Source organism: Paroedura picta, chromosome 8, assembly GCF_049243985.1.
Source record: "Paroedura picta isolate Pp20150507F chromosome 8, Ppicta_v3.0, whole genome shotgun sequence".
In the NCBI taxonomy this organism is placed as follows: domain Eukaryota; kingdom Metazoa; phylum Chordata; class Lepidosauria; order Squamata; family Gekkonidae; genus Paroedura; species Paroedura picta.
The window spans coordinates 72,584,245-72,609,053 of record NC_135376.1 but is presented as its reverse complement, the minus strand read 5'-3'; the positions used below and the strand labels follow the sequence as shown (position 1 = coordinate 72,609,053).

The window sequence follows — 24,809 nt, the reverse complement described above, 5'->3', positions numbered from 1 at the left end:
TTCAAGCCCTGAAATAAGAACTTGTTTCCTTGTGATTTCTTTTACCATCCGATTTCTATATTATCATCTTAACTAAACAAGTTGCTAACAATCTGTAGGATTCACTGGAATTGATTCAGAGTATGAAAAACCTGAAATGCCTGCACTTGTACTGAAAACCAATGTATCTTCAGTCTCTGACTGCATCCAGCAGATTGTGGAGCTCTTGCAGGAACAGGTATTCTGTTTTAGCCTCACAAATATTTTAGATCTTTTCTTCACAGTTATCATCTACACTTGGGTCACATGCCTGCTTTTTCTGTTCCAGAGTATTGTTCCACCTGCTGCTATCAAGGATGTTCTTGAACTGTTTGTACCAGAAAATAAGATGGAACAAGCACGGGCTGAAGCCAATACATTGCCATCTGTAAAGATTACCAAGGTAAGAGATTTGTGTAGCAAAACCAGAAAATAAACCCCAGAGTACCTTCATTCGTACATTCTTCCCCATGCTCTTAGATCCAAGAATGAGGAAGCACCATCTTTTGGGGAGATACAGTCAATCACAGTATGTGTATTAAGTGCCATCGCATCACTGCTATTTTATAGCAAGCCCCAAACATTCTGTCATTAACAGCCTTGCTCAGGTTTTTTTTGCAGAGAGGGTTTTTTAATCTACTGCTCCTCCTCACACGCAGGCCCTGGCCATTTTATAATCTTGCAAAGTGAGCACCGTGGCTTCCTTTATTGAGACAATCCATCTCATGTTGGATCTTCCTGCCGCCTTCAGCTTTTCTCTGATAACTCTCTTGCTCAGTGACTCTTGTCTTCTCATAATGTGTCCAAAGTACAATCACTTCAGTTTGGAGATTTTAGATTCTAGGGAGAATTCATATTTGATTTGATCTAGAACACATTCATTTGTATTTTTGGTGGCCTATGGTATCTGTAAAACTCTTGTCCATGCCCCATTTTGTCCATGCCTCATCTTCCTGTCAGCTTTCTTCACTGTCCAACTTTCAAACCCACACAAGGTAAAATCATAGTATAGAGCCAGTTATGCTGAAGAGAAGTATTCACACTGCGGAACAACCTAAATCTACTAGACATCCACTAAAACCCCTTCTCTGTAATGGCTCCCACCTTGCAGAAGTGGGCTCCGTGAGGAAGGCACCATCTTGAAAACATTTTAGAAGGCTCCATAAGGCCATTTCATTTGTGAGGGAATTAAACTGCCAGCATTCTCTTGGTTGAGGGAGATCAACCATATCAAATGTACAATGACCCACTTGTAAGGGCTGTGTTGAGCTGCAAGAGAAAAATGGACTATAAATACTTCCATAAACCAAACATTAATAAACTCTGGTGACAGGACTGAGGGTATAGTTGAAGGACAGCATGTTGTCAGTGATATTATCATTATGGACTGAGTGATATTTGCATTTTCTGCCTCAGACACCAAAATATCTTAAGTTCTCTTTGAGAAGATTCCCCCCCTTTTCTGCAAAAAAATACTTAGAACAATATTCTTTAGAGACTGCAAACTACATGTAAGTATTAAAAAGATGAGGCACTATACAAAAGCAAAAATGTACAATACCTGGGAAAACTTTGTATGTTGTTGTTGTTATGTGCGAAGTCGTGTCCGACCCATCGCGACCCCATGGACAATGATCCTCCAGGCCTTCCTGTCCTCTACCATTCCCCGGAGTCCATTCAAGTTTGTACCTACTGCTTCAGTGACTCCATCCATCCACCTCATTCTCTGTCGTCCCCTTCTTCTTTTGCCCTCGATCTCTCCCAGCATTAGGCTCTTCTCCAGGGAGTCCTTCCTTCTCATGAGGTGGCCAAAATATTTGAGTTTCATCTTCAGGATCTGGCCTTCTAAAGAGCAGTCAGGGCTGATCTCCTCGAGGACTGACTGGTTTGTTCGCCTTGCAGTCCAAGGGACTCGCAAGAGTCTTCTCCAGCACCAGAGTTCAAAAGCCTCAATTCTTTGACGCTCGGCCTTCCTTATGGTCCAACTTTCGCAGCCATACATTGCAACTGGGAAGACCATAGCCTTGACTAAACGCACTTTTGTTGGCAGGGTGATGTCTCTGCTTTTTAGGATGCTGTCTAGATTTGCCATAGCTTTCCTCCCCAGGAGCAAGCGTCTTTTAATTTCTTTGCTGCAGTCCCCATCTGCAGTGATCTTGGAGCCCAGGAAAATAAAATCTGTCACTATCTCCATTTCTTCCCCTTCTATTTGCCAGGAATTGAGAGGGCCGGATGCCATGATCTTTGTTTTCTTGATGTTGAGTTTCAAGCCAACTTTGGCACTCTCCTCCTTCACCCGCATCAACAGGCTCTTTAGTTCCTCTTCACTTTCTGCCATTAGAGTGGTATCATCTGCATATCTGAGGTTGTTGATATTTCTCCCTGCAATCTTGATCCCAATTTGTGACTCCTCTAATCCCGCATTTCTCATGATGTGCTCTGCATACAAGTTAAATAGGCAAGGCGACAGTATACAGCCTTGCCGAACTCCTTTCTCAATTTTGAACCAGTCAGTGATTCCATGTTCAGTTCTCACTGTTGCTTCTTGACCTGCATATAAATTTCTCAAGAGACAAATAAGATGCTCTGGTATTCCCATCTCTTTAAGAACTTGCCACAATTTGTTGTGCTCCACACAATCAAAGGCTTTAGCATAGTCAATGAAGCAGAAGTAGACGTTCTTCTGGTACTCCCTAGCTTTCTCCATGATCCAGCGTATGTTGGCAATTTGATCTCTAGTTCCTCTGCCTCTTCGAAATCCTGCCTGTACTTCTGGAAGTTCTCGGTCCACATATTGCTGGAGCCTAGCTTGTAGGATTTTGAGCATAACTTTGCTAGCATGAGAAATTAGTGCGATGGTGCGGTAGTTTGAACATTCTTTGGCATTGCCCTTCTTTGGGATTGGAATGTAAACTGACCTTTTCCAATCCTGTGGCCATTGTTGAGTTTTCCAAATTTGCTGGCATATTGAGTGTAGCACTTTTACTGCATCGTCCTTTAAGATTTTGAATAGTTCAACTGGAATGCTGTCACTACCACTAGCTTTATTGTTGCTCAGACTTCCTAAGGCCCATTTGACTTCACATTCCAGGATGTCTGGCTCCAGGTCAGTAACTACCCCATTGTGGTCATCAGGGATGTTAAGCTCGCTCTTGTATAGTTCTTCTGTATAATTTTGCCACCTTTGTTTGATCTCTTCTGCTTCTGTGAGGTCCCTACCATTTTGGTCCCTTATCATACCCATCTTTGCATGAAACGTTCTCTTCATATCTCCAATTTTCTTGAAAAGATCTCTGGTCCTCCCCATTCTATTGTTTTCTTCTATTTGTTTGCACTGTTCATTTAAGAAGGCATTCTTATCTCTTCTAGCTTTTCTCTGGAATTCTGCATTCAATTGGGTGTATCTTTCTCTTTCTCCCTTGCCTTTCACTTCCCTTCTCTCCTTAGCTATTTGTAAAGCTTCCTCAGACAGCCATTTTGATTTCTTGCATTTCTTTTTCTTTGGGATGGTTTTAGTTGCTACCTCTTGTACAATGTTGCGAACCTCCGTCCATAGTTCTTCAGGCACTCTGTCTATCAGATCTAATTCCTTAAATCTATTTGTCACCTCCACTGTGTATTCGTCAGGGATATGATTTAGTTCATACCTGAGTGGCCTAGTGCTTTTCCCTACTTTCTTCAATTTAAGCCTAAATTTTGCAACAAGAAGTTCATGATCTGAACCACAATCAGCTCCTGGTCTTGTTTTTATTGACTGGATAGAACTTTTCCATCTTTGGCTGCAGAGCACATAGTCAATCTGATTTCTGTGTTGACCGTCTGGTGATGTCCATGTGTAGAGTCGTCTCTTGGGTTGCTGGAAAAGAGTGTTTGCTATGACCATTGTATTCTCTTGACAAAATTCTACCAGCCTGTGCCCTGCTTCATTTTGTACTCCAAGGCCAAACTTGCCTGTTATCCCGGTTATCTTTTGGCTTCCTACTTTAGCATTCCAATCCCCCATGATGATAAGCACATCATTTTTGGGCGTTGCTTCTAGAAGGTGTTGTAGGGCTTCATAGAACTGATCAACTTCATCCTCTTCAGCAGCAGTGGTTGGGGCGTAGACCTGGATCACTGTGATGTTGAATGGTTTGCCTTGGATTCGAACTGAGATCATTCTGTCATTTTGGGGATTGTATCCCAAGACTGCTTTTCCTACTCTCTTATTGATTATGAATGCTACTCCATTTCTTCTGCGAGATTCTTGTCCACAGTAGTATACCTGATGGTCATCTGAATTAAATTCACCCATTCCTGTCCATTTTAGTTCACTGATTCCTAAAATGTCGATGTTCAGTCTTCTCATTTCTTGTTTAACCACGTCCAGCTTGCCTTGATTCATGGATCTGACGTTCCAGGTTCCTATGGAATAAAAATCTTTACAGCATCGGACTGTCTTTTCGCCACCAGTTACTTCCACAACTGAGCGTCCTTTCGGCTTTGGCCCAGCCGCTTCATTCATTCTGGCGCTACTCGTACTAGCCGTCTGCTCATCCCCAGTAGCATATTGGACACCTTCCGACCTGAGGGGCTCATCTTCCAGCGTCATATCGTTATGCCTATTGGAACTGTCCATAGAGTTTTCATGGCAAAGATACTGGAGTGGTTTGCCATTGCCTTCTCCAGTGGATCACCTTTTGTCAGAGCTCTCAGCTATGACCTGTCCGTCTTGGGTGGCCCTGCACGGCATAGCTCATAGCTTCACTGAACTACGCAAGCCCCCTTGCCACAACAAGGCAGCGATCCTTGAAGGGGGAAACTTTGTATAAAACCTAGCAAATAGCGTTGGCATCCATATTTATTTATATTTTATATCAAAAAAGAAATATGCAACCACAAAAAGATTTAAAACAAACCTTAATTGAAATAAGATTGACACCATCCTACTATACTGATCACAGAGTATATGTCCAGTTTCAAATTTGAAACCTCCTGTCTGATATTCTTGTTTGACACTAATATTCTAATAAAGCATTAAGGAATACCGTTGCCACTTTAGCTGTGCGGTTTGATGACTCTTCTGGATTTTTTTTGAAAGTTTTCCAAGCAGAGCTTTTACTGGCTCCTTTTAACTAGTTCTAGTTTATAAGATCAGCTATTCATCATCATGAGAACCTGACAGAGAGGCAGCTCGTAAATGTGGCAAACAGATTATCACGTTCACTGTGTCATATGATTTTGTGGGCCAGAGGCCACTGTGCAGGATAGGAATATAACACAGAAGCCTTCTTATATTTTAGACAGTAGTCCATACTTCTGCTCTGTATGTAATCATCAGTGTGCAATTAGGACCTCAGCCATGTCTCTTCTGCCTTAATGCCTTTATTGGATATTGCTGATTTGGCTTTGGAAGAGGCCCGGAAAACTGGCTTTGTCTTCGAAGATAATGACAGAAAACTGTTTGCTCATTTCCTGTATTTGTATAATCCACATGCATAAATATATCAAGCTTGAAAGATTGTCAATCTATCTCCCTAGAATAAAATTACTTCCAAGTGATTTCTGAAAAAGGACAGAACTGTCAGTTGTTAAAGGGATAAGGGATCACTGGAGATACTTGTTTAATAGTTTTATTGCCTCTTTCTGTTATGGCCCCTGGCCAGCAGCAGCCTGAGTCACCTTCCTTGCCAGAAATTCTGCCACACCCTGACACGATCATGATGACCTGAAAATTTGACTTACCTCCCTTTTGTTTTGTAACATATGGCCTGATAAAGGATAGTAGGCAACTCAAAAGTTTGTCCACTTACATGTTATGGGGTTGGTAAAGGTGTTACATGGATTGTGTTCTTGGCTCTTGGGAGCTTCCTTTTGGACCAATACAGCTGTAAACAACCTGTTTTCATTGGGTTTCCCAGGAGGTGTCCCGCACTAGCCAAGCTGAAGAAATCAAAGTATGGGCTTCTAGTAGCCTAACCTCCATTTCTACAGACACAATGCTGTAACGCTTAAGTGAGTGCATTTGTCAGTGTTAGCCAATAGAAATATGAAACATGTTAAATGCTACTTTGCTACGAGAGGATTCTAATCACTACCAGTTAGCCCTGGTAGTGGGGAGGATAGAACAATAGTATTTTTGATAAGGCAAATCAATTGGGGGAGCATACGAAAACTTCCCTGTGTGGGAAGCCACATTCTGTTTTGATTTAGTTAAAAACAAAACACTGGAGATTTCCAGTAGTATCTTTTATCTAGTCACATTGGCTCTGACCTGGATAACCAAGGCTCACTTGAACTTGCCAGATCTTGGAAGCTAAGCAGGGTCAGCACTGGTCAATATTTGAATGGGTGACCACCGTGGAAGTCCAGGGTCTCTATGCAACGGCAAGCAATGGCAAACCACTGATGAAAATCTCTTGCCTTAAAATCCCATGGGATCAATGTGAGTTAACTACAATCTGAATCCCCCCCCAAAAAAAGTTACTCCCCCCCCAATTCTTTTGGGCCAGTAACTTCTCAATGCTCTTGTACGTTGAACGTTTCTGATCACACATGTTGCCATCTTCTGGCTAACATTTGCAAATGCATTCAGAGGAGTAGCCATGTTGGTCTGAAAAAGCAGGATAGTGTTTGAGTCCAGTGGCACATTTCAGACCAACACCATTTTATTCATCTTATGAGGAAGTGTGCATGCACATGAATAAAATTTTGCTGGTCTTAATGGTGCCACTGGACTTAAACTTTGGACTGGACTTAAACTTTGATAAGCAGATGCAGACACACCTCTGCCCTTGGAAATGGAGGTCCAGATATTACATGCCCCTCAGTTCCTACTCTGATACTAACTTGAGCTAGAAGCAAAAGTAAACCTAGATTTGGTTACCATTATTAGCCTCAGAGGCTGAATACCAATGATCATGTTCTTTCCCTTCTATATAAATGCTCTGTTGGGTTCCAGCAGGGTCACTGTTTTTCTTTGGTATTTTTAATTGTGACATTGAATAGAGGTATGGTTACTAGGGTATGGATACTGATGGATATGCCATTAATGTATGTAAAAGCCAGCTTCTATGGTTCCACCTTAACCCTTTGCAACCTGTTGCATTTTAAATTGGCCAAAAAACAGAACTTTGCTACTATATGACTACAGGCTGACAGTCTACCATCCCTGACACAGTCACCCATACACAAAGACTTGTCTATGTATGGAGTAGCAGGACTGAATGGACTGGCACTATGCCCTACTTGCAAGCAAGCAAGCTGGCCTCCCGTCTACACGTTGTAGGATTCAGCACTGTGATTGTAGGCAGGGGTGGGACCTTGTTTCTGTTCTGCCTGTATTGGCCCTGTATATAGAATTGAGAGGCAGCTTCTTGGGGAAATCTGTATAAGCTGAGGACACATCACCGTCCTTGGAGGTATATGGGCTTCCTTCCACATATATTCTGCCTATTCCAGTAGGCATTTTCTGACAAATGATTGTTTATGTCTTTGATTTCAGTCTACAGTGCATTGTGTCCATGTTCTTTTTTTAAAGCATTGTGCAGCTTTCCATTAAACAGAAAGAAGTATGTTTTAGTCCTAGGAAATGTGGATGACCTCTTGTACTTCATTAGAAAATACTGATAAAGCTTTTTTAAAAAAATGGTATGAGAAGTCTGTCCTTATCTTTGTGTAAAATTGCCCTGTTTTACCTTTTCAGCTGGATCTGCAGTGGGTCCAAGTTCTGAGTGAAGGCTGGGCCACTCCCTTGAAAGGGTTTATGCGTGAGAAGGAATATTTGCAAGTTCTGCATTTCAGCACCTTGCTAGATGGTAAGGTTTGCTAGTTACTGTGCTTTTATCTTTAGAACTTATGAGTGCTACATGAGAATTTTGGAACTTCAGTTATAGATGTTAGCTTAAAATGCTTAAATGTTAAACTGAAGATAGTGCAGCTCCTTATGTTGAAAAGTTAAACATGAATACTATGATGTAATGTTGTTAACAAGTCAGGAAAATATACTGATCACAATAAAGACATCACAACCAAACAAGCAAAGCTTACCTTCAGCATGAAACTCAATGTGCATGCACCATGAGGCCTTGTAGCCCCTGCCCCCTTTTGTGAATAGGCCTTCAGGTGAAAGATCAACCATAGCCAGAGAATCAACCATAGCCAGAGTACTACTGAGAAACACAAGTTAATGGATTTTCCCACATACTTTATTCCTGATTTTCTTGGCAGTCCATCTGCAAACATTGGAATTAGTTTGGGCACCATTCTGCCATGTGCCTAAACACAGAGCAAATCTAGGCAGTTTCATTGGGTCCCAAATGAACATTATAATACAGATGAGGGTGTGCACCAAATGCATATATGTATCTACATCAGCTGCAGATCTCTCTTGAGAAGTTGGATCACATGTACTCCAGCACAAGCATCTTGGAAGAAGAGTCATTTTAGGACTGGTCATCAAATGGATATCAGTTAAAATATGCTTGATAATTGTGCTTATATTTTGCCAGGAAGGGGTAGAGTTGATATATTCAAGCTTGGTATGTATTCAGTTGTTTTCCACAATGGTATGAAAGTAATTACTATTATAAAATAAAAAAATCCACTAAAGGTTAGAAAACTTTATGCACTGGAAATTAAATTCCAAAGTAGAAGAACTGAATCGTTATGAGTATATTCATGATTCAACCAGTTTACATTTTTTACCTCAGATCTCAGTATAATTTTTGATTGGCTGGACTTTTTTTATATAGCAGGTATCAATCCTGATTACTTTGAACATTGTAATGTTACATTCTTTTGTTGTAAGTGATTCCACTGTGTATATTAGGTCTGAACAACTTGTCAATCATAGAACGAAATGCAGCCCATCATGGGCTATGGCCTGCTATACTCTTAACAGCACGTGTCTTTCCCATTTTTTAGAGTCTCAGGCCAGGTAGCAGAAACAGATTTATTGTGCCTCCAAGAGCCATCATATTTGGCTAGTATTAATTAATGATGGATAAAAATGGAACCAGAACTTGGTAAATTATTTCTTCCAAATAAAATTGACTCAAATTTGACTACTGAATATCTGCTAATAAAGACACTAATGGATTTTGCAGTTAAAAATATATATATTTCCAAGATCTTTAGATAAGAGTGACTCCATCAAAAGTGTGCCGTACAGAAAAACATTATCTGGTTGAATCTCAATATGAATATGGCACTTTAAGTTGCTGATTATGCATGGATTAAATCTGAAAAAGGCATTTCATGAATAATACATCCTATAGCATTTTAGTGAATGTAAATATAAAGTTTAAAATAAGCACAGCAGAATTTACCTAAGTGTCTTCCACATGGGTTATCTGCTCCAAATCCAATGCTTTGGGAAAGACCACCCCCCCCAATTTTCCCACAGCAGCATGGTGTGTTCCTGCCCCTCTTGGGGGTCTTCCTTAAGCTTTCTTAAACCTGCTTTATTCTTAAGTTTTGGGGAAGATTGCAGTAAAGGCTGGATTGCTGTTGTGCAAGTCAGAACAGGTGGATTTTCTGCCCCATTTGGCAGCCATTTCCTTCCCCATGCCATTGAGGGGGGGTAATTTTTAAAAAAAAAATGGACACTAGAATATTGCAAAGCCTGGACTGCTGTTGTGTGAATGGGAAAATTTGGATTTTCTGGCCCACCTGGCAGCCATTTCCCACCTCCCACCATTGGAAGGACTTTTGATTTCTTTAAAAAGGCTCTAGAATATTGTTCTATCGATATACTGTTGTACTGATAGGTCTGGCAGTTCTGAATTTCCATCATTCTTTTCTTTTCCCCTTAAGTCTCTCGTTCTGTTCCGTGCAGACTTATAAAGGCAAGAGACGAGTCTAGAGGTTTACTTTTTAAAAATAACGATGATTGGAATCCAGAGAAACTCCAATGACTATCGGTGCAATGGTAGATCGATATAATTGTATTCTAGTGCCCATTTTAAAAAATATTGCAAAAGCCCCGCTGGCCCAGGGGACAATGAGTGGCCACTTCCAAGGGACTCAGGGAAAGTGTGGGGAAACCTTCCATTTGGGAACCTCTGTTGCTGCTTCGCTTTATCTGCAGGCACACTAGTAACAGGGAAACCAGAAAATCCTGTCCCTGTGTGGAAGACGCCATAGTTTTGAGATAATCTAGTGCAGGGGTAGTTAACCTGTGGTCCTCCAGACGTCCATGGACTACAAGTCCCATGAGCCCCTGCCAGCAAATGCTGGCAGGGGCTCATGGTAATTGTAGTCCATGGACATCTGGAGAACCACAGGTTGACTACCCCTGATCTAGTGGACAATCTCAGGGACAGTACAGAAGAGTAGAAATAATCGTAGACCATTAAAATTGACTCACAATCATGATGAAAATCAACTGCATTCAATGGTTAAATGAAACTGCCATGCCTATTACTAATTTGTCCGTTGATTACCAAATTATGGATTGAAATGGTCAAACATTAGTTTATTGCATTTGCAAACAAAAGAAAGGGAGAGAAAACCCTGCAGTAAGCCAAGTTGGGTAAGTTTGGTTTGATTGCACTGGAAGACAAACATTTTACAGTATTTAAAATTATATTTTCACTGATGAAGGTAAGGTAAACTCTTCAATTACACAGACCAAGCAGAACAAAATTTGAGTCCAATGGCACCTTTAAGGCCCACAAAGTTTTTTTTTCTAAGTGTGAGCTTTGTGGGTCTTATAGGTGCCATTGGGCTCAAAATTTGTTCTGCTACTTTACAGACCAAGCAGATTAAGAGAGTGGACCAGGTACTGAAGTTGATTGCTTGAAGACGTGTATAGTTTTAAAAGTTTCCTGTGGGGAATAGGGTTTTTTTTCTTTTTTAGCCTTTGTAGCAAATGTGATATGTCAAGTTCAACGTCTGAAATGATACCATTTTAAATTGGGCTACAGTCTATATACAAGCCCCCTAGGCTTTCATGTGTTTTTTCCTCTTCTAACCCAGGGAGTAGATGACTGACTGCTAGAAGGGCAGGGGGAATAACCTCTGACCTATGCCAAAACCATAGACAGATTCTCCTGATTAGCCTTGTGAATAACAATCCTTTGCTTTCTGTTCTATTAAGGGATTCCAAGTCTAGGGCTGCCAAGAGGCGGTGGGGGGGGGGGAATCCTGCCCCTTTAAGAGAGGCTTAATGTGTAGAAATAGTCAATGGAATCTTTTCATGGCTTGGAGATTAAATAACATAATCTGGTAAATAACTTCCCATCAAACCTCTATTAAAAGGACAGAGCATTATTTCTTTTGACAGAGGGTAGTACTCCCCATGCCATATTGGTGGGTGTGATTTCTACCGCCTACTACTACTGAAAGACCCTTAGGTGAGAGTAGACAAGATGGGGGTGAGGGACAGCTCCAGCTAACCAAGTTTTGATCAAAGAATAATTTTTCCTGTGGTTTGTAGTGTTTATGTGAGATTGTATTGGCTATTACAGATCTTTTGACTTTATTTTTACTTTATGTTTTATTTTTATGGATAGTAGTTAGAGTTCCTGTTCTTGTTACCAGCTCTCATCTTGTCCTTTCAATAACTCTTTTATGTACAAACCATAAGCAGGTGAAGATGAAGCTGAGAAACTGGGTGGGGGGAAAGGCTCACCCATTTAATTTTAAGAATGTTGGACTGCTAGAACAGGGAGAGGGCAAGGCTAGGAAAAAGGTGGAATTAGATTCCTTAATGTGTCTGAAGCATCCAGGCAACTGGCTAAAGAAATAAGTGTTACATAAATATTGCTGAGATAACCAGAGGCAAACAGGCTATAGGGATAGTAACATTTCTGGGCATGGTCTGCTGTCCCCACTGTGGTATTTGAATCAAGTTTTACACTGAGAAGAGTTAAACTGTACTGCATCTGTAATCTTGAAAACTTCAAGTCTGACAAAGGAGGAAGGTACATAAAGCACCTTTTATAGGAGATTGTTGTTCTGCTAGCACCCCCAGTTTTGATGCTGTAAAGATGTCAATGCAGCATTTAAATACATGTGCAGTATAGGTCAAGCATTAGTGCACATCAGATGTACAAAATCATCTCTGATATGCTGTAGCATAGGCACAACTGTAGTTAATTTTAAAATTTTGGGTAGTAAAGGCATTTGCTGAGATCCTATTAGCCATATTAACATTGTTTGTTATTGCAAAGGTCAAATATTTCAAAGTTCAAACAACTCTTCTAAAAACTTAATTGGTCTTTAGCTCAGTTGAGCTTCTGAAGCACTGTCAAAGACTCTCTGCCTAGTTATCTCAAGACACCTACTTCTATACAAACTGCCAGGTGATTGGCATCCTCCAATTGCACAGTGTTTTCAGATGACCCATTGAATTATCTTCTGTCTCTCCCCTCATATAACCTAATTGCAAAATATGGCATTGTTTTTTTAACAGATGGTATTATTAACTTGAGCATTCCCATCGTGCTCCCAGTATCTTCTGAGGATAAGAAATGTCTAGAAGGTTGCAGCGCCTTTACACTGGAGTACAATGGGCGGCGAGTGGCAATACTAAAAAACCCTGAATTTTTTGAGCACAGGAAGGAAGAACGCTGCGCGCGTGTCTGGGGGACCACTTGTGCTAAGCATCCACATGTAAAAGTAAGTGAAGACAGGGTGGGTTCTTTTATTGTTGCAGTAGTACTATGAACCCATGTGCCCACTGCTGAGATGATCTGCTCCGTAAGGTCCTTGACAGTGTCCCCAGTCTGTTAGCCTTTCTCAGGAGACTTCCTCCCGTCCTATGTAAAATATTTTTTATGTGACAGTTTGGAGGAGCTGATTTGATTTCTTCTTTCTACCTTATCTCTACTCCAGGGTTTCTCAACTAGGGGTTCGTGAAACCCTGGGGTTTCTTGGTGGTCCTGGAAGGGTTTCCTGAAAGGGTGGGAATTCATTAATTTTTAATATATTTTATAAATTTGTTAAACATTTATCGGGTGATATGACCATATATTGTTGTGTTGACCCATCCAACCTTTCCCAAAATGGCCAATAGTAGGCCTGGAGGGGGTGGGAAGGCCAGGGGCCCCGGGTGGCCGTGTACACAGCAATGCTTCTTGAAGGCTGAAGATAAAGTTTCCCTGTTATTGTCCACATGCAATTGGTATTCAGTAGTATATGCCTCTGAACATAGAGTTTCCATTTAGCCACCATGGCTAGTACCCATTTATAGACTTATTTTTCATGAATCTATCTCTGCGCCATTTCAGTCATCACTACATTTTGTCGCATAGAATTCCACAAACTACTTGCATATATTACCAAGAAGTGCCTTCTTTTGCATATTCCAAATTTACTATCTAAAATTCTAGAATTGTGGAAGAGGAAACAGATTTTTCTCAGTTTACTCTGCTGACTTCATGCATAGCTGTATAAACCAAGATGGTGTAGTGGTTAAGAGCAGTATCTTCTAATCTGGCGAGCTGGGTTTGATTCCCCACTCTTCTACATGCAGCCAGCTAGAAACCTTGGGTTCATCACAGCCTTGACAGAGCTGTTCTGACCAAGCAATATTGTCACGACTCTCTCAGCCTCACCCCTCCTCACAGGGTGTCTGTTGTGGGGAGAGGAAGGGAAGGCTGCTTTGAACCAACTCTTCTTCTTGAATCCCACCATAGTCCTCCTTTATACTCAACTAAAAAAAAACAGACTCTTCAACTTTGCCTTGTAGAAAAGGTGCTCCAGTCTCCAAATAATTTTGGCTGCACTTTTCTGTACCAGCTCTATGACACCATTTTTGAGACTTGCTTTAGCTAAAAGGCTGTAACTCATTTTTTATATTTAAATATCATATTGACCGAATTAATGGGGATGCCTTTCAATAGATGGTTATGGAAAGTGGAGACTGGTTGGCTGGTGGAGATCTGTTCGTGCTAGAGAGAATCAAGTGGAATGATGGGTTGGACCAGTACCGCTTGACACCCTTGGAGCTGAGACAGAAGTTTAAGGAAATGAATGCAGGTAAGTATTCACATTTGTGATACAGAATATTGTTTGCAATGCTTAATACCTGTATGACTTTTTGAGGAAGAAGCAAGGCCTTCTCTGTGGTGACTCTTAAACTCTGAAGTCAATTGCCCAGTGCACCCTTCCTAAATCCAACTTTGCAGCTGCTGAGGAAATGGTGTAAAACAGACCCATTGAACTTATGGCCAACCACAGTCTACTAGTCAGCATTGATACATGTTAGGTAGTGGACAGCAATGTGAGGCATAACTCTTCTGAAACAATAAAAAGAGCTTGACTCTCTTCTACTAATACCAGTGGAACCAAATAGTACTCAACTTTCATAGATCGCACCCTAAGGAGATAATTTGTTTCTTAACAAAACACAAACACACCAAGCGTGCATATTAAAGCAACTATCAGTTGAAACACTTCCCAAGAACAAATCATACACAAGCCAAAACGACATTGCTTGTAACTGCTTGATGATTGCCATGATTTGTGTATATTTTTAATGTGCTGAGACACCAATGTTTATGATGGCAAAGATTAAAAGCTGTTGTATTTAATGCAGACAAAGTGCCATGTTTCCTATTGACAGCCAGCGTGGTGTGGTGGTTAAAGAGTGGCAGACTCTAATTTGGAGAACCAGGTTTGATTCCCCACTCTTCCACATGCGGCCATTTGGGTGACCTCGGGCTAGGTCTCTCAGCCACACCTACCTAGGGTGTCTGTTGTGGGGAGAGGAAGGGTAGGCAATTGCAAGCTAACCTGAGATTCCTTTGAGCAGTGAAAAGCAACACACAAAATATCAGTTCTCCTCCTCCTCAGTGTGCATTGTTATGAGTCAGTTTTGCCACACTCGGAATACTGTGATTTCTACATTTGACTCTTCTTCTATTTCAGATGCAGTGTTTGCTTTCCAGCTGCGTAATCCGGTGCACAATGGGCATGCTCTGCTAATGCAAGATACCAAACGCCGCCTGCTTGAAAGGGGTTACAAGCATCCTGTGCTGCTCCTGCATCCCCTCGGTGGCTGGACCAAGGATGATGATGTGCCCCTTGACTGGCGCATGAAGCAACATGCTGCAGTTCTAGAGGAGCATGTCCTGGATCCAAAGTCAACTGTTGTTGCAATTTTCCCTTCTCCCATGTTGTATGCTGGACCAACAGAGGTAGGGCTTTTCCTGGGCAATAATAATAACCATAAGAACAAATTAACACTTAGCATTATGCTACCTTCTTGTGAGTTACCATATGACTGGCCCTCTCTGGGCCCTACGGCCTCCCGCACTTCTAGCCTTACTCTGTTCAAATATTCTGAATGTTTTATCTTGGTTCTCCTCCCTTAGTATTCTGTTTTCATTTATGAGTGCCGTGGCGAGCCCAAGGTCACCCAGCTGGTTGCATGTGGGGGAGCGCAGAATCGAACCCGGCATGCCAGATTAGAAGTCCGCACTCCTAACCACTACACCAAACTGGTACACCTGACTCCCATTTGCTGAACTGATATAATGGCTTGGAATGTTCAGTGGCTTGGAAGACAATCCATTTTCTATGCGTGAGCTGTTGGATTGACTTGCATATCCATGGGCTAAAGACTGGGAAGAAGCCCCAGGAGGTACAGGGAAGCTAAGAAACAGGGATCCTGCTGTAAGAAGTGCATAGAGTAGGCAATGATCTGGGAATGTGAAACCTGAAGAACAGGTAGATGGAGAATGAGACTTGCAGACAAGCAATGGAGGGCAAAAAGTTGCTGATTGGAGAGAGGACTTGTAGTGCTCAAGGTGGGGAGAGCTGTGTGCTGCCTGTGGGGCAGAGGAGTGGTATGGATGCTGGTCAAGGAATGAGATAGCTAGGGTGAGATATTGTAGGTAGCGGCCTGAGAAACAAGGAAGAAAGCAAAGAACAGTTGTTATTTATACCCCACTTTTCTCTATTAGAAGGCGTCTGAAAGTGGCTTACATTCGCCTTCCCTTCCTCTCCCCACAACAGGCACCCTGTGAGGTAGATAGAGCTAAGGGAACCCTGATGTCACTGCTCTCTGAGAACAGTACTATCAGAACTGTGAGTAGCCCAAGGTCACCCAGCTGGTTACATGTGGAGGAGCAGGGAATCAAACCCAGCTCGCCAGATTAGAAGCTGCTGCTGTTAAGCACTATACCACACTGGGTCTTAGGGGTGGAGACATGGACAGGAAGAAGAAGGATCTGGATTATTTATTGATTTGTTTGATGTAGTGGTTAGGAGTGCGGACTTCTAATCTGGCATGCCGGGTTTGATTCCCTGCTCCCCCACATGCAGCCAGCTGGGTGACCTTGGGCTCTCCACAGCACTGATAAAGCTGTTCTGACCAACCAGTGATATCAGGGCTCTCTCAGCCTCACCCACCTCACAGGGTGTCTGTTGTGGGGAGAGGAAAGAGAAGGCGACTGTAAGCCGCTTTGAGCCTCCTTCGGGTAGAGAAAAGTGGCATATAAGAGCCAACTCTTCTTCTTCTTCTTCTTCATATGTCATGTGTGTCATATAGCCAGGAGATCCTAAGATTTTCTGGCTGCCAGCCAAGAGATGTTTGGGAGGGTGTTTACCATTGCCTGGCTCCCTCAGGCTGAGAGTCATGTGGCAGGCCCAAAATCACCTAGCAAGTTTCATGGCACAAGTGGGGATTAGAACCCAGATCCTAGTCCGGCACTTTAACCATGACATCACACTGGCTCTCAAGGATTCAGAATATGCACTGTTAGCAGGAAGAAACTGGGCAGACCAAGAACTCTGGGAAGTGGGGGCCAGGAAGCGCAAGGGCCGTGACATAATCAACTGTAGGGGAGCTATGCATATTGGGCAGCAGCTTGCAGAGCTACTTGAACTGCTGGTCAGAGGAGGGTATTGCAGGCCTTTCCAGCTGAAAATATACAACACACTGCACAGTTGTTCCGTCCTGAAATGCCAGTCTTCACCCCACGGACTCCTGTGGAGTGTGAAATCAGTCAAGCATCCTAAAGCAAATTTATTAGATTGGGTATTTACTTTAGCTGCTTTTACCCTGCCATTCAGTAGAACTTGCTGGACAGAGCCTTGAGAAAGCATTTGCTTTTGAAGCCCAGGCAGATAGGAGCCCTTCGATGGGTTTGATGGGCTGCACTCTGCTTGGAGGGTCACAGTTGTGCAGGTTTCCTGACAGCATGATTTTGCTGTTTGTGGGGGTTCTATGGTTATTCTGTCGTGACCTAGCAACTCTAAGGAGGGGTCAAAGGCCAAGCAGCACTGGAGGACAGGAGCTTAATGTCATGTGTAGATCTAAACTTACCTGCAGCTTCGAACACCTAGTTCTCCTGAGCCTTGAATCTTGGTGAAGGCACTGTGGGAGCCTACAGATGTCTATGCTACGAAGTAATGTAACACCCTGGACATGCAGTCATGTAGGAAACCATGGATCTGTAACTTCCTGTCGAAGGAGAGCGGAGATATCCTTTCCAGCTCCTGCTCAGCAGTCCTTGGAAATGGGGGAGTCATAAAATTCTCCTCACCAGCCAGCAATAACAACGTGGCCAAGAAACATTGGTTATTTGACAGACAAAATGCTGGGAAATTACTGGAAGGAATGTGAGAATTCGCCAGCTATTTCTTTCACATGGACTTTCTGTCTTTATGAGAATTGTAATAATAAGTACTTCATTCTATTAAAACAAAATAAACAATGCCACGCTAAAAAGCATGCTTGTGTGGAGTTAATGAAAAGCTGTGGCTCTGAAAATAGTTATCCCTATTGTCCGAGCTTTCCCTTCAATTATGTCTATTGTGTATCCAGAGCCAGAGTGTACTACCATTGATACATTTTTACTGGAGATCTGGTTTGCATCAGTATAAAATGCTCTTTAAAAAAACCTTTCTTAAATGTGTGAGGTTCCTCATCAATAGCATTCTGATTGTATGGCACCTTCTCAGGTCCAGTGGCACTGCAGGGCTCGAATGATTTCTGGAGCCAATTTCTACATTGTGGGGCGAGATCCGGCCGGGATGCCCCACCCTGAAACCAAGAAGGATCTGTATGAACCAACACAAGGCGGAAAGGTGCTCAGCATGGCTCCAGGACTCACCTCTGTGGAAATCATTCCCTTCCGAGTAGCTGCATACAACAAAGTACAAAAGGCAATGTTATTCTATGATCCTGACAGGTAAGGTTCTTTCCATACAGGTATATGTGCTAGAAGAACCTGTATAGAAATAGCGCGGCAAATATGATCATTTACGAGCTTGGCTTGCAATTGGATGATCTTATTTTTCACGGTAGGCTCAGGGTGGCAAGCTATAATAAGCAAAAATAAAAATTTATAAAATAATTTATAACTAATAAAATCTCAAATTTAAAACACATACCAAGCAGTCCATTAGAAAGGTTGCTTGGGGAAGGGGAGGGGGGTGAACCAGGAGACCAACAATGGAAGACGCCTGCAGTCAGTAATAAGCCCAGCAGAATAGCTCAGTTTTACAGGCCCTGTGGAACTGTTATATGTCCTGCAGGGCCTGGATCTCAGCTGGCAATTGTGTTCCACCAGGACTCTCGTGTGTGATTGGCTCAAGGTAATCCAGGGAGCTTTGGACCTGGGGTTCCCAGATCCTAGTCCGACACTCTAACCGCTACACCTCATTGTTTCTGAATGTTATCAGCACACTGAATGTTATCAGATGGCACCCTATAGAGGGGAAAGTGTACCTCGTTGCAGAAATTGTATGAATTATAGTTTACTTGCATAACCTGTCAATTTCAGGCTTTTGTGTAAATATCATTCGACTGTGACTTCCTGCTCTTTCTTTACTAGGCACAATGAATTTGACTTCATTTCTGGCACACGCATGAGGAAGCTGGCTCGTGACGGTGAAAATCCCCCAGATGGCTTCATGGCACCTAAAGCATGGAAAGTGTTGACAGAATACTACACGTCCCTGGGGAAAAATAATTAATCCTACTTTTATGTTGAAAAGCCTTTGTTTAACGATGAGCTCTATCAATTGATACATATGCTATTATGCTTTGGCTTCTTTTAATTTTTCTGTTTTTATTCGTGGGCATTTCCCCCCAGGCCTGATTCCCCACCCCACCCCCACCCACCCACCCTGAAGATATCAGATGGCCTTTTATTTGCAGGGCAAAGCCATAAGCAGAATTTTGTAACTGTATATATGAAAGTAGAGATCTCAATGATAAGTGTCCAATTGGTCACTTAGCCTCTTTTGGAGGGGATGATACCATTCGTGTATCTCCTTTGAGGAATTTAACTTTTTACCCAGTGTTGGGAAAACAAGGTTTTTTGAGAAGCAGCAAATTGAATGAGGAGCTTCTGCCATAACTCCACTATGGCCTTCATTTCCTTATAGGGGCTTGATAACAGAACTGTTGGAGTTATATCCTGACTCATTGATATAGCAAGACCAGGAAACACCAGGATAATACCCAACTTTCTGTCAGCAGTCATACTGTGATGGCAGTGAGTTCCAAAATTCACTTCCAAATTTTTAAGTGCCAGCTTTTGAGGCCAAAGATTTTCAGTTGGTGTTCCTGAGGTAACCCAGGCTCCCTTTGAAGCTTATCAGTTCTACTTCAATAAAATTAACAGTGAAGGATAAACATGCCAATTTTACCCCGCAACCTAGAGTCAAGCGAATGTTAGGTGTGATGTAAGGCACGCTCTCAATCCAAGCAGTGTGACAGCAAGCCTGGCAGATATGACCACCAACCCATGTGAACAGAAAGTACAATCATAGACTACACTCTGGACTCCTGGCCAATAACCAGGAGTCCAGGAACAAGTGAGATCATCTAGGAAGGGTTCCCTGAAAGAAGAAATTAAAAAAACAAACACAAGTTTGTGCAGTCAGATGTTTTGACTTGAGAGAGGCAAGGCAAGAACCTCTAATTACTTGTAGACATTTTTGCATCACTTCTGGCTTCTGTTGATTTCTTTCTATTGTGATGTGAAGGAAGCAAAGACTGAAGTTAAAGTTACCTCAGAATGTATACCATAATAAGGAATTGTCGATTGTTTAGTTTCTCTTCACTTCCTATCTTCTTCATTTAAACTGGATCATAACTCCTACAGCTAAATTCATCTTTCTATGTGAGGAAAAAGGTCACGGGAGGAGTTTCAAGCAATGTGGATCAGGATAGGATGTGACCCAGTGAAGGCACTAAGGGAAAGTGCTGCGGAACGCTTTAGGGCAGGGGTAGTCAACCTGTGGTCCTCCAGATGTTCATGGACTATAATTCCCATGAGCCCCTACCAGCAAACGCTGGCAGGGGCTCATGGGAATTGTAGTCCATGAACATCTGGAGGACCACAGGTTGACTACTCCTGCTTTAGGGTACAATTATCCCTTTTTTGTCATTGGTGGCTTCCCTTCCAAATACTAACAAGGGCTAACCCTGGGTAGCTTCCAAGATCTGAAGAGATTGGGCTAGCTTGGGTTATCCTACTATCTTTTTTAAAAGCCCTTAATTTTTTTTTTCTGGCCCATTTCTTATCTTTTAATCTTTATTTTCCTACACAATCATGAGAATGTGAACTTCTTAGTAAAGCAGAAGTGGAGATTGTGATGAACCCAAATGCACCAGCATATGCAGAGAGATATTTGGTACGAATGAACTGTTTTTTTGCTTAACTGAATGTTGTTCCCTTAAATATGAATGCCAGTTGGCTTGTGATTTATTAACTGCTGTTTCACGAAGACCGTGAGCTGATGGTTCAGCTCATTTTCTCATGGTGTAGTTACGGCAATTTGCTGCTGTAGGGCAGTGGCTGTGAACTGGGAAGTCACCCATACCTCATTTGAATCATCATGGCTTCTGTAGGTGGTCATGCAAGCAGGTCACTCAGCCCTCATTTGCAAACTGGAGAGAATAAGCCTGGCTTAGTTTACAAGGTTATTGTATGGATTAAAAAAATAAATAAAACATGAAGCACTTAGACTCCTCCAATAGGAAATATTGGCCAAGCGCCTATCACTAGGGCAGTGGAATAGGGTTTCTCAAAGGTTTCCTCATACTCTGAGGGAGATCCTCAGGTATACTGAAATATGTTTGTACATAAGAAGCACCTCACCCCTAAAGAAATTTGCTGATTAGGACTGAGCATTGCTGTCTAGGAGAATGTCGAAGCTCATTGAGCATCAGTTTAAAAGAGAGGAAGGGGAGCTTCACTTACATAGGCTCTAGGACAGGGGTAGTCAAACTGCGGCGCTCTCCAGATGTCCATGGACTACAATTCCCATGACCCCTGCCAGTGTTAGCTGGCAGGGGCTCATGGGAATTGTAGTCCATGAACATCTGGAGGGCCACAGTTTGACTACCTCTGCTCTAGGAGCAAAAGGTATCCTGGAAATCTTGAGGCATACGTCCCTGCCTCCCCACCCCAAAAAAGACCCTTTCCCATATATTGCATTGAAAGGAAAAGTACGTCTCCCCTGTATTGTTCTAGACAGCTGAGGTTTAGGGCTAGGTGAGCAGAAAGTTTTCTACCCCCAGAAGTCTTGCGGTGCTGTCCTGTGCTACTGGAGGAAAGATTCAAATGGGTAGCCATGTTGGTTTGAAGTAGCACAATAAAACCAGAGTCTAGTAGCACTTTTAAGACCAACAAAGATTTTTTCAAGGCATGAGCTTTCGAGTGCAAGCTCGACTAAGTCTCACGCCTTGAATAAATCTTTGTTGGTCTTAAAGGTGCTACTGGACTCTGATTTTATTGTGCTGGAGGAAAGTTCCACTGTGGTTATGCTTCCACTTCTATATACAATCACAGGCTCCCAGCTTGGAAAATTGACACAGTTTGACAAAAACTCTGGCCCTTTGTGCCAGCCTATCTATTAGAGGCACATTTGCGTATTAAATTTATAGAAAGGCTTTTGCCTAGTGGAAAATGCCAGAAATTCTCTCTTGTTTTGTGTCTCACTGCTGTTGTTGCGATCGACAAAGGCATTTACACTGAAGGGAAACAGCCAACAACTAGCACCAGCCGCACCATTGGCTTAAATGGAAAGGTAGAGCAAGGTTTGAGTCCAGCAGCACCTTAAAGACAAACAAGATTTCCAAGGAATAAGCTTTTGAGGGTCAATGCTTCCTTAGCAGGTTATAACTCTATATGGTCCTGGGCTTGGCCATTCCTATCTTTTATTATTGATGGCAGAGTGCTTTCATAGGACACTAAAGGCTGTTCTGTGCATATTGGATAATGGATTTTGAATATGTTTTTGCACCTGGACCTTCTTGTGTGAAACAAGGTGGTCTAATTCTAAAGTGCATTGAAAGTGTATCATCCAACGTGTGTGGAATAGCCCTGTGAATGTCATTATTAGTGCAGAATAAAGAGATACATAATGTAGGCTTTACATTCCATTTACTGAATTGCCTGGGGTGGGGGAAGGTTCTTATAGTCATGCAGAGACCCTTCATAAGAGTGTGGCAAACTGATCGGGGGTACTCCTGAACTTCCTACATTACTTTCTTGGAGAGGATGATGTATCCAGCAGAATTCACTGCCAACTAGAACTAGTTGAGGCTTGTGACAACATCATTCTTTTGGAGTTATTGGCACTGAATCAGCATTTTTGCCCAATATTGTGTTTGAGATTTACTGATTAACGCACTGAACGATATGCTTTTAATGTTCACTTGTCATAATGCAGCAGTATAAAACACTGAATGTATATCCTAAATAGAAACAAATCAAGTTTAATTCAGATTATTCCTATCACATAAATAACAAAAGATGGGAAAGGGTCTAGTATCACGCAGGCCTTTCATCCTCCAGGCATTCTGCATCCATGGTAGAATCCCACTCCCCACACAAGTCTCCTTCCCATATGTGGATAGATGAATGCCACCCCTCCCCCCCAGTGCCCCCAGCACAGGCTGAATTGTGCCCATAGTTTAAAGTCTGTCTAATCAAGTAGTTTTATACAGCAATCATTTTCTTTTTTTAAGATTGTGCTCTGATTTCCTTATTCCCTCTTGTGATTATGCAGCAAAGGCATCTTTACCGTCTCAAAATTGTGTATGGGCATGCCTTCTATACCTTTTCAGTGTTTTATACTGTCTAAGCCTTTGGAGAAAAGAACAAAACTGATGTTGTTATATGTCCCCTGAGTGTGGCCACTGGGCAGAATACATGAAGTGTTCTTTGCCGCTCAACTTACGCTCTAGATGAGGCTTGCATTGGATCTCCTATAAGCAGCACTGATTTAAAGAGAGATTGCACAGATGGCTCCCATTGAAACATTACGAGCTAATGTATACTAGCAATAGTGCCTTTTTATAGCCAAGCCCTCTGGAAGGGACCTTGAAGATAAACATAATTTTTAATTAATATTTTAATAGCGCTGATGTATTTTCTGTTTTTAACCCTAATGCTCTGTTCATTATCTTTCCAAATGGTCACACCCCATATGTTGTACTATCCCTTTTAATTTTTTTTTAAAAGTATATAGCCTATAATATTTTATTGCATATTTATTACAGACATGAGACTGAAATGTCTCACCTAATTGGTATATTTCATGCCTAACACGTCCCCTTAATTTGGCAATCTGCTACTAGAATTCACCTTTAATATCAATAAATTTTTCTATATTTCACTATGTTCTGGCTCTTTCTTTATATAATAAGATTACAACACGAAAAAAAGGAAGATTCACAGTAGAATATCAACAGAAAAACAAAGAACCTTACCAAGGCAATATTCTTGTAATAATATATATATTCAATTCTAATGTTTTTTATATACATGAAGAATAAGTCATAACGTTTTCTAGATCATTTCAGTTTTCAATATCTTCTTCAGTGGTGGAGTCCTCCAATATAAGATTGTTGCAACAACAGTGGAAAAATCCTACAGCATTTCCTTATATTAGTGTTTTAATATCAATAGGCCATTGGCTCAAAGGTACCGGGGAATATTCTGGTTTCTTTATACACGTAAGCTCTCAAATCCGGGCCTTAGTATGGTCTTGGAATGTTCACGATAGCTTGGCAGTGAACAATGCTTGCACTTGAATGTTAACAGCTTTTGAGGACCATGGCCATTAATTTAGGGGCTTTACTCATACAGACTGAATGAGGTTTAGTGATTCATTGGGGGGAAGAAAAAGACAGTGGTGCTCAGTAAATGGGGGGCGGGGACCACTGAGGGCTGGCAGCAGAGCAGAAAAGACATGGGCAAACCCATGAGCGGCCTGAGACAGGGTGGCCACAGGAAAGGGGCAATAGAATCGCCTACTGAACTGGATACTAAAATTACCTACATCCTTGAGGATTAATGGGATGGCTGTTTACTAGGACAGTGGTCCCTAACCTTTTTATCAACGGGGACAGGTCAATGCTTGACAGTTTTACTGAGGCCTGGGGGGGGTAGTCTTTTGCTGAGGGACGTCGTCGCCACCTGAGCCCTTGCTCCACTTGCTTTCCCGCCAGTGCCCCTGACTTCCTGCCGCCCACTCAGGGGTGCTGCCAGCAGCAGCTGCGCAGTACCATGCTGAGGGGGAGCCCCAGCCATGGTGGCCACCTGAGAGCACTAAAGGTGAGCCGGTGGCAGAGTGGCAGGTCAGCCCCCAAGGCAGCAGCCAGGGAGGACAACAAGGAGCAGGTGCAGAGTCTCTTTTAAAAAACGGCCTTTAGTTCATGCCAACATGAAGCATCTCCTCCAATTTGCTAAAGGAACAGGCCCTTTTTCTCCAGGCCAGATGGCAGCAGTAGAGAAACTGAGGTGGACCAGTAAGTGCCTGAGCAGATGTCTGGGCAGAAGACTAAACGGATTTTTCCCTAGTCTCTGCTAAGAACAGAAGTTCCAGTTGGAAAA

At 42.2% G+C, this 24,809-nt stretch overlaps 1 protein-coding gene across 3 annotated transcripts in view; it reads left to right on the top strand.

Moving 5' to 3' along the window:
- PAPSS2 (3'-phosphoadenosine 5'-phosphosulfate synthase 2) overlaps positions 1-23,592 on the top strand; it is a 53,655-nt gene extending 30,063 nt beyond the window's left edge. The window contains exons 5-14 of one of the 3 annotated variants that reach the window (XR_013233689.1): positions 99-217; positions 308-421; positions 7,703-7,814; positions 8,508-8,537; positions 12,416-12,621; positions 13,848-13,983; positions 14,875-15,143; positions 17,914-18,143; positions 18,789-20,190; positions 20,308-23,592. Coding sequence is in view for 2 of the 3 variants with exons in the window: in XM_077350378.1 (XP_077206493.1) it covers positions 99-217; positions 308-421; positions 7,703-7,814; positions 8,508-8,537; positions 12,416-12,621; positions 13,848-13,983; positions 14,875-15,143; positions 17,914-18,143; positions 18,789-18,930 (1,358 nt within the window). In the remaining variant the exon portion in view is untranslated. Of the gene's footprint in view, positions 1-98; positions 218-307; positions 422-7,702; positions 7,815-8,507; positions 8,538-12,415; positions 12,622-13,847; positions 13,984-14,874; positions 15,144-17,913; positions 18,144-18,788 lie in introns of all 3 variants that reach the window. The other 2 variants (XM_077350378.1, XM_077350379.1) reach the window with 2 other exon arrangements.
- The last annotated feature ends 1,217 nt before the right edge of the window (positions 23,593-24,809 follow it).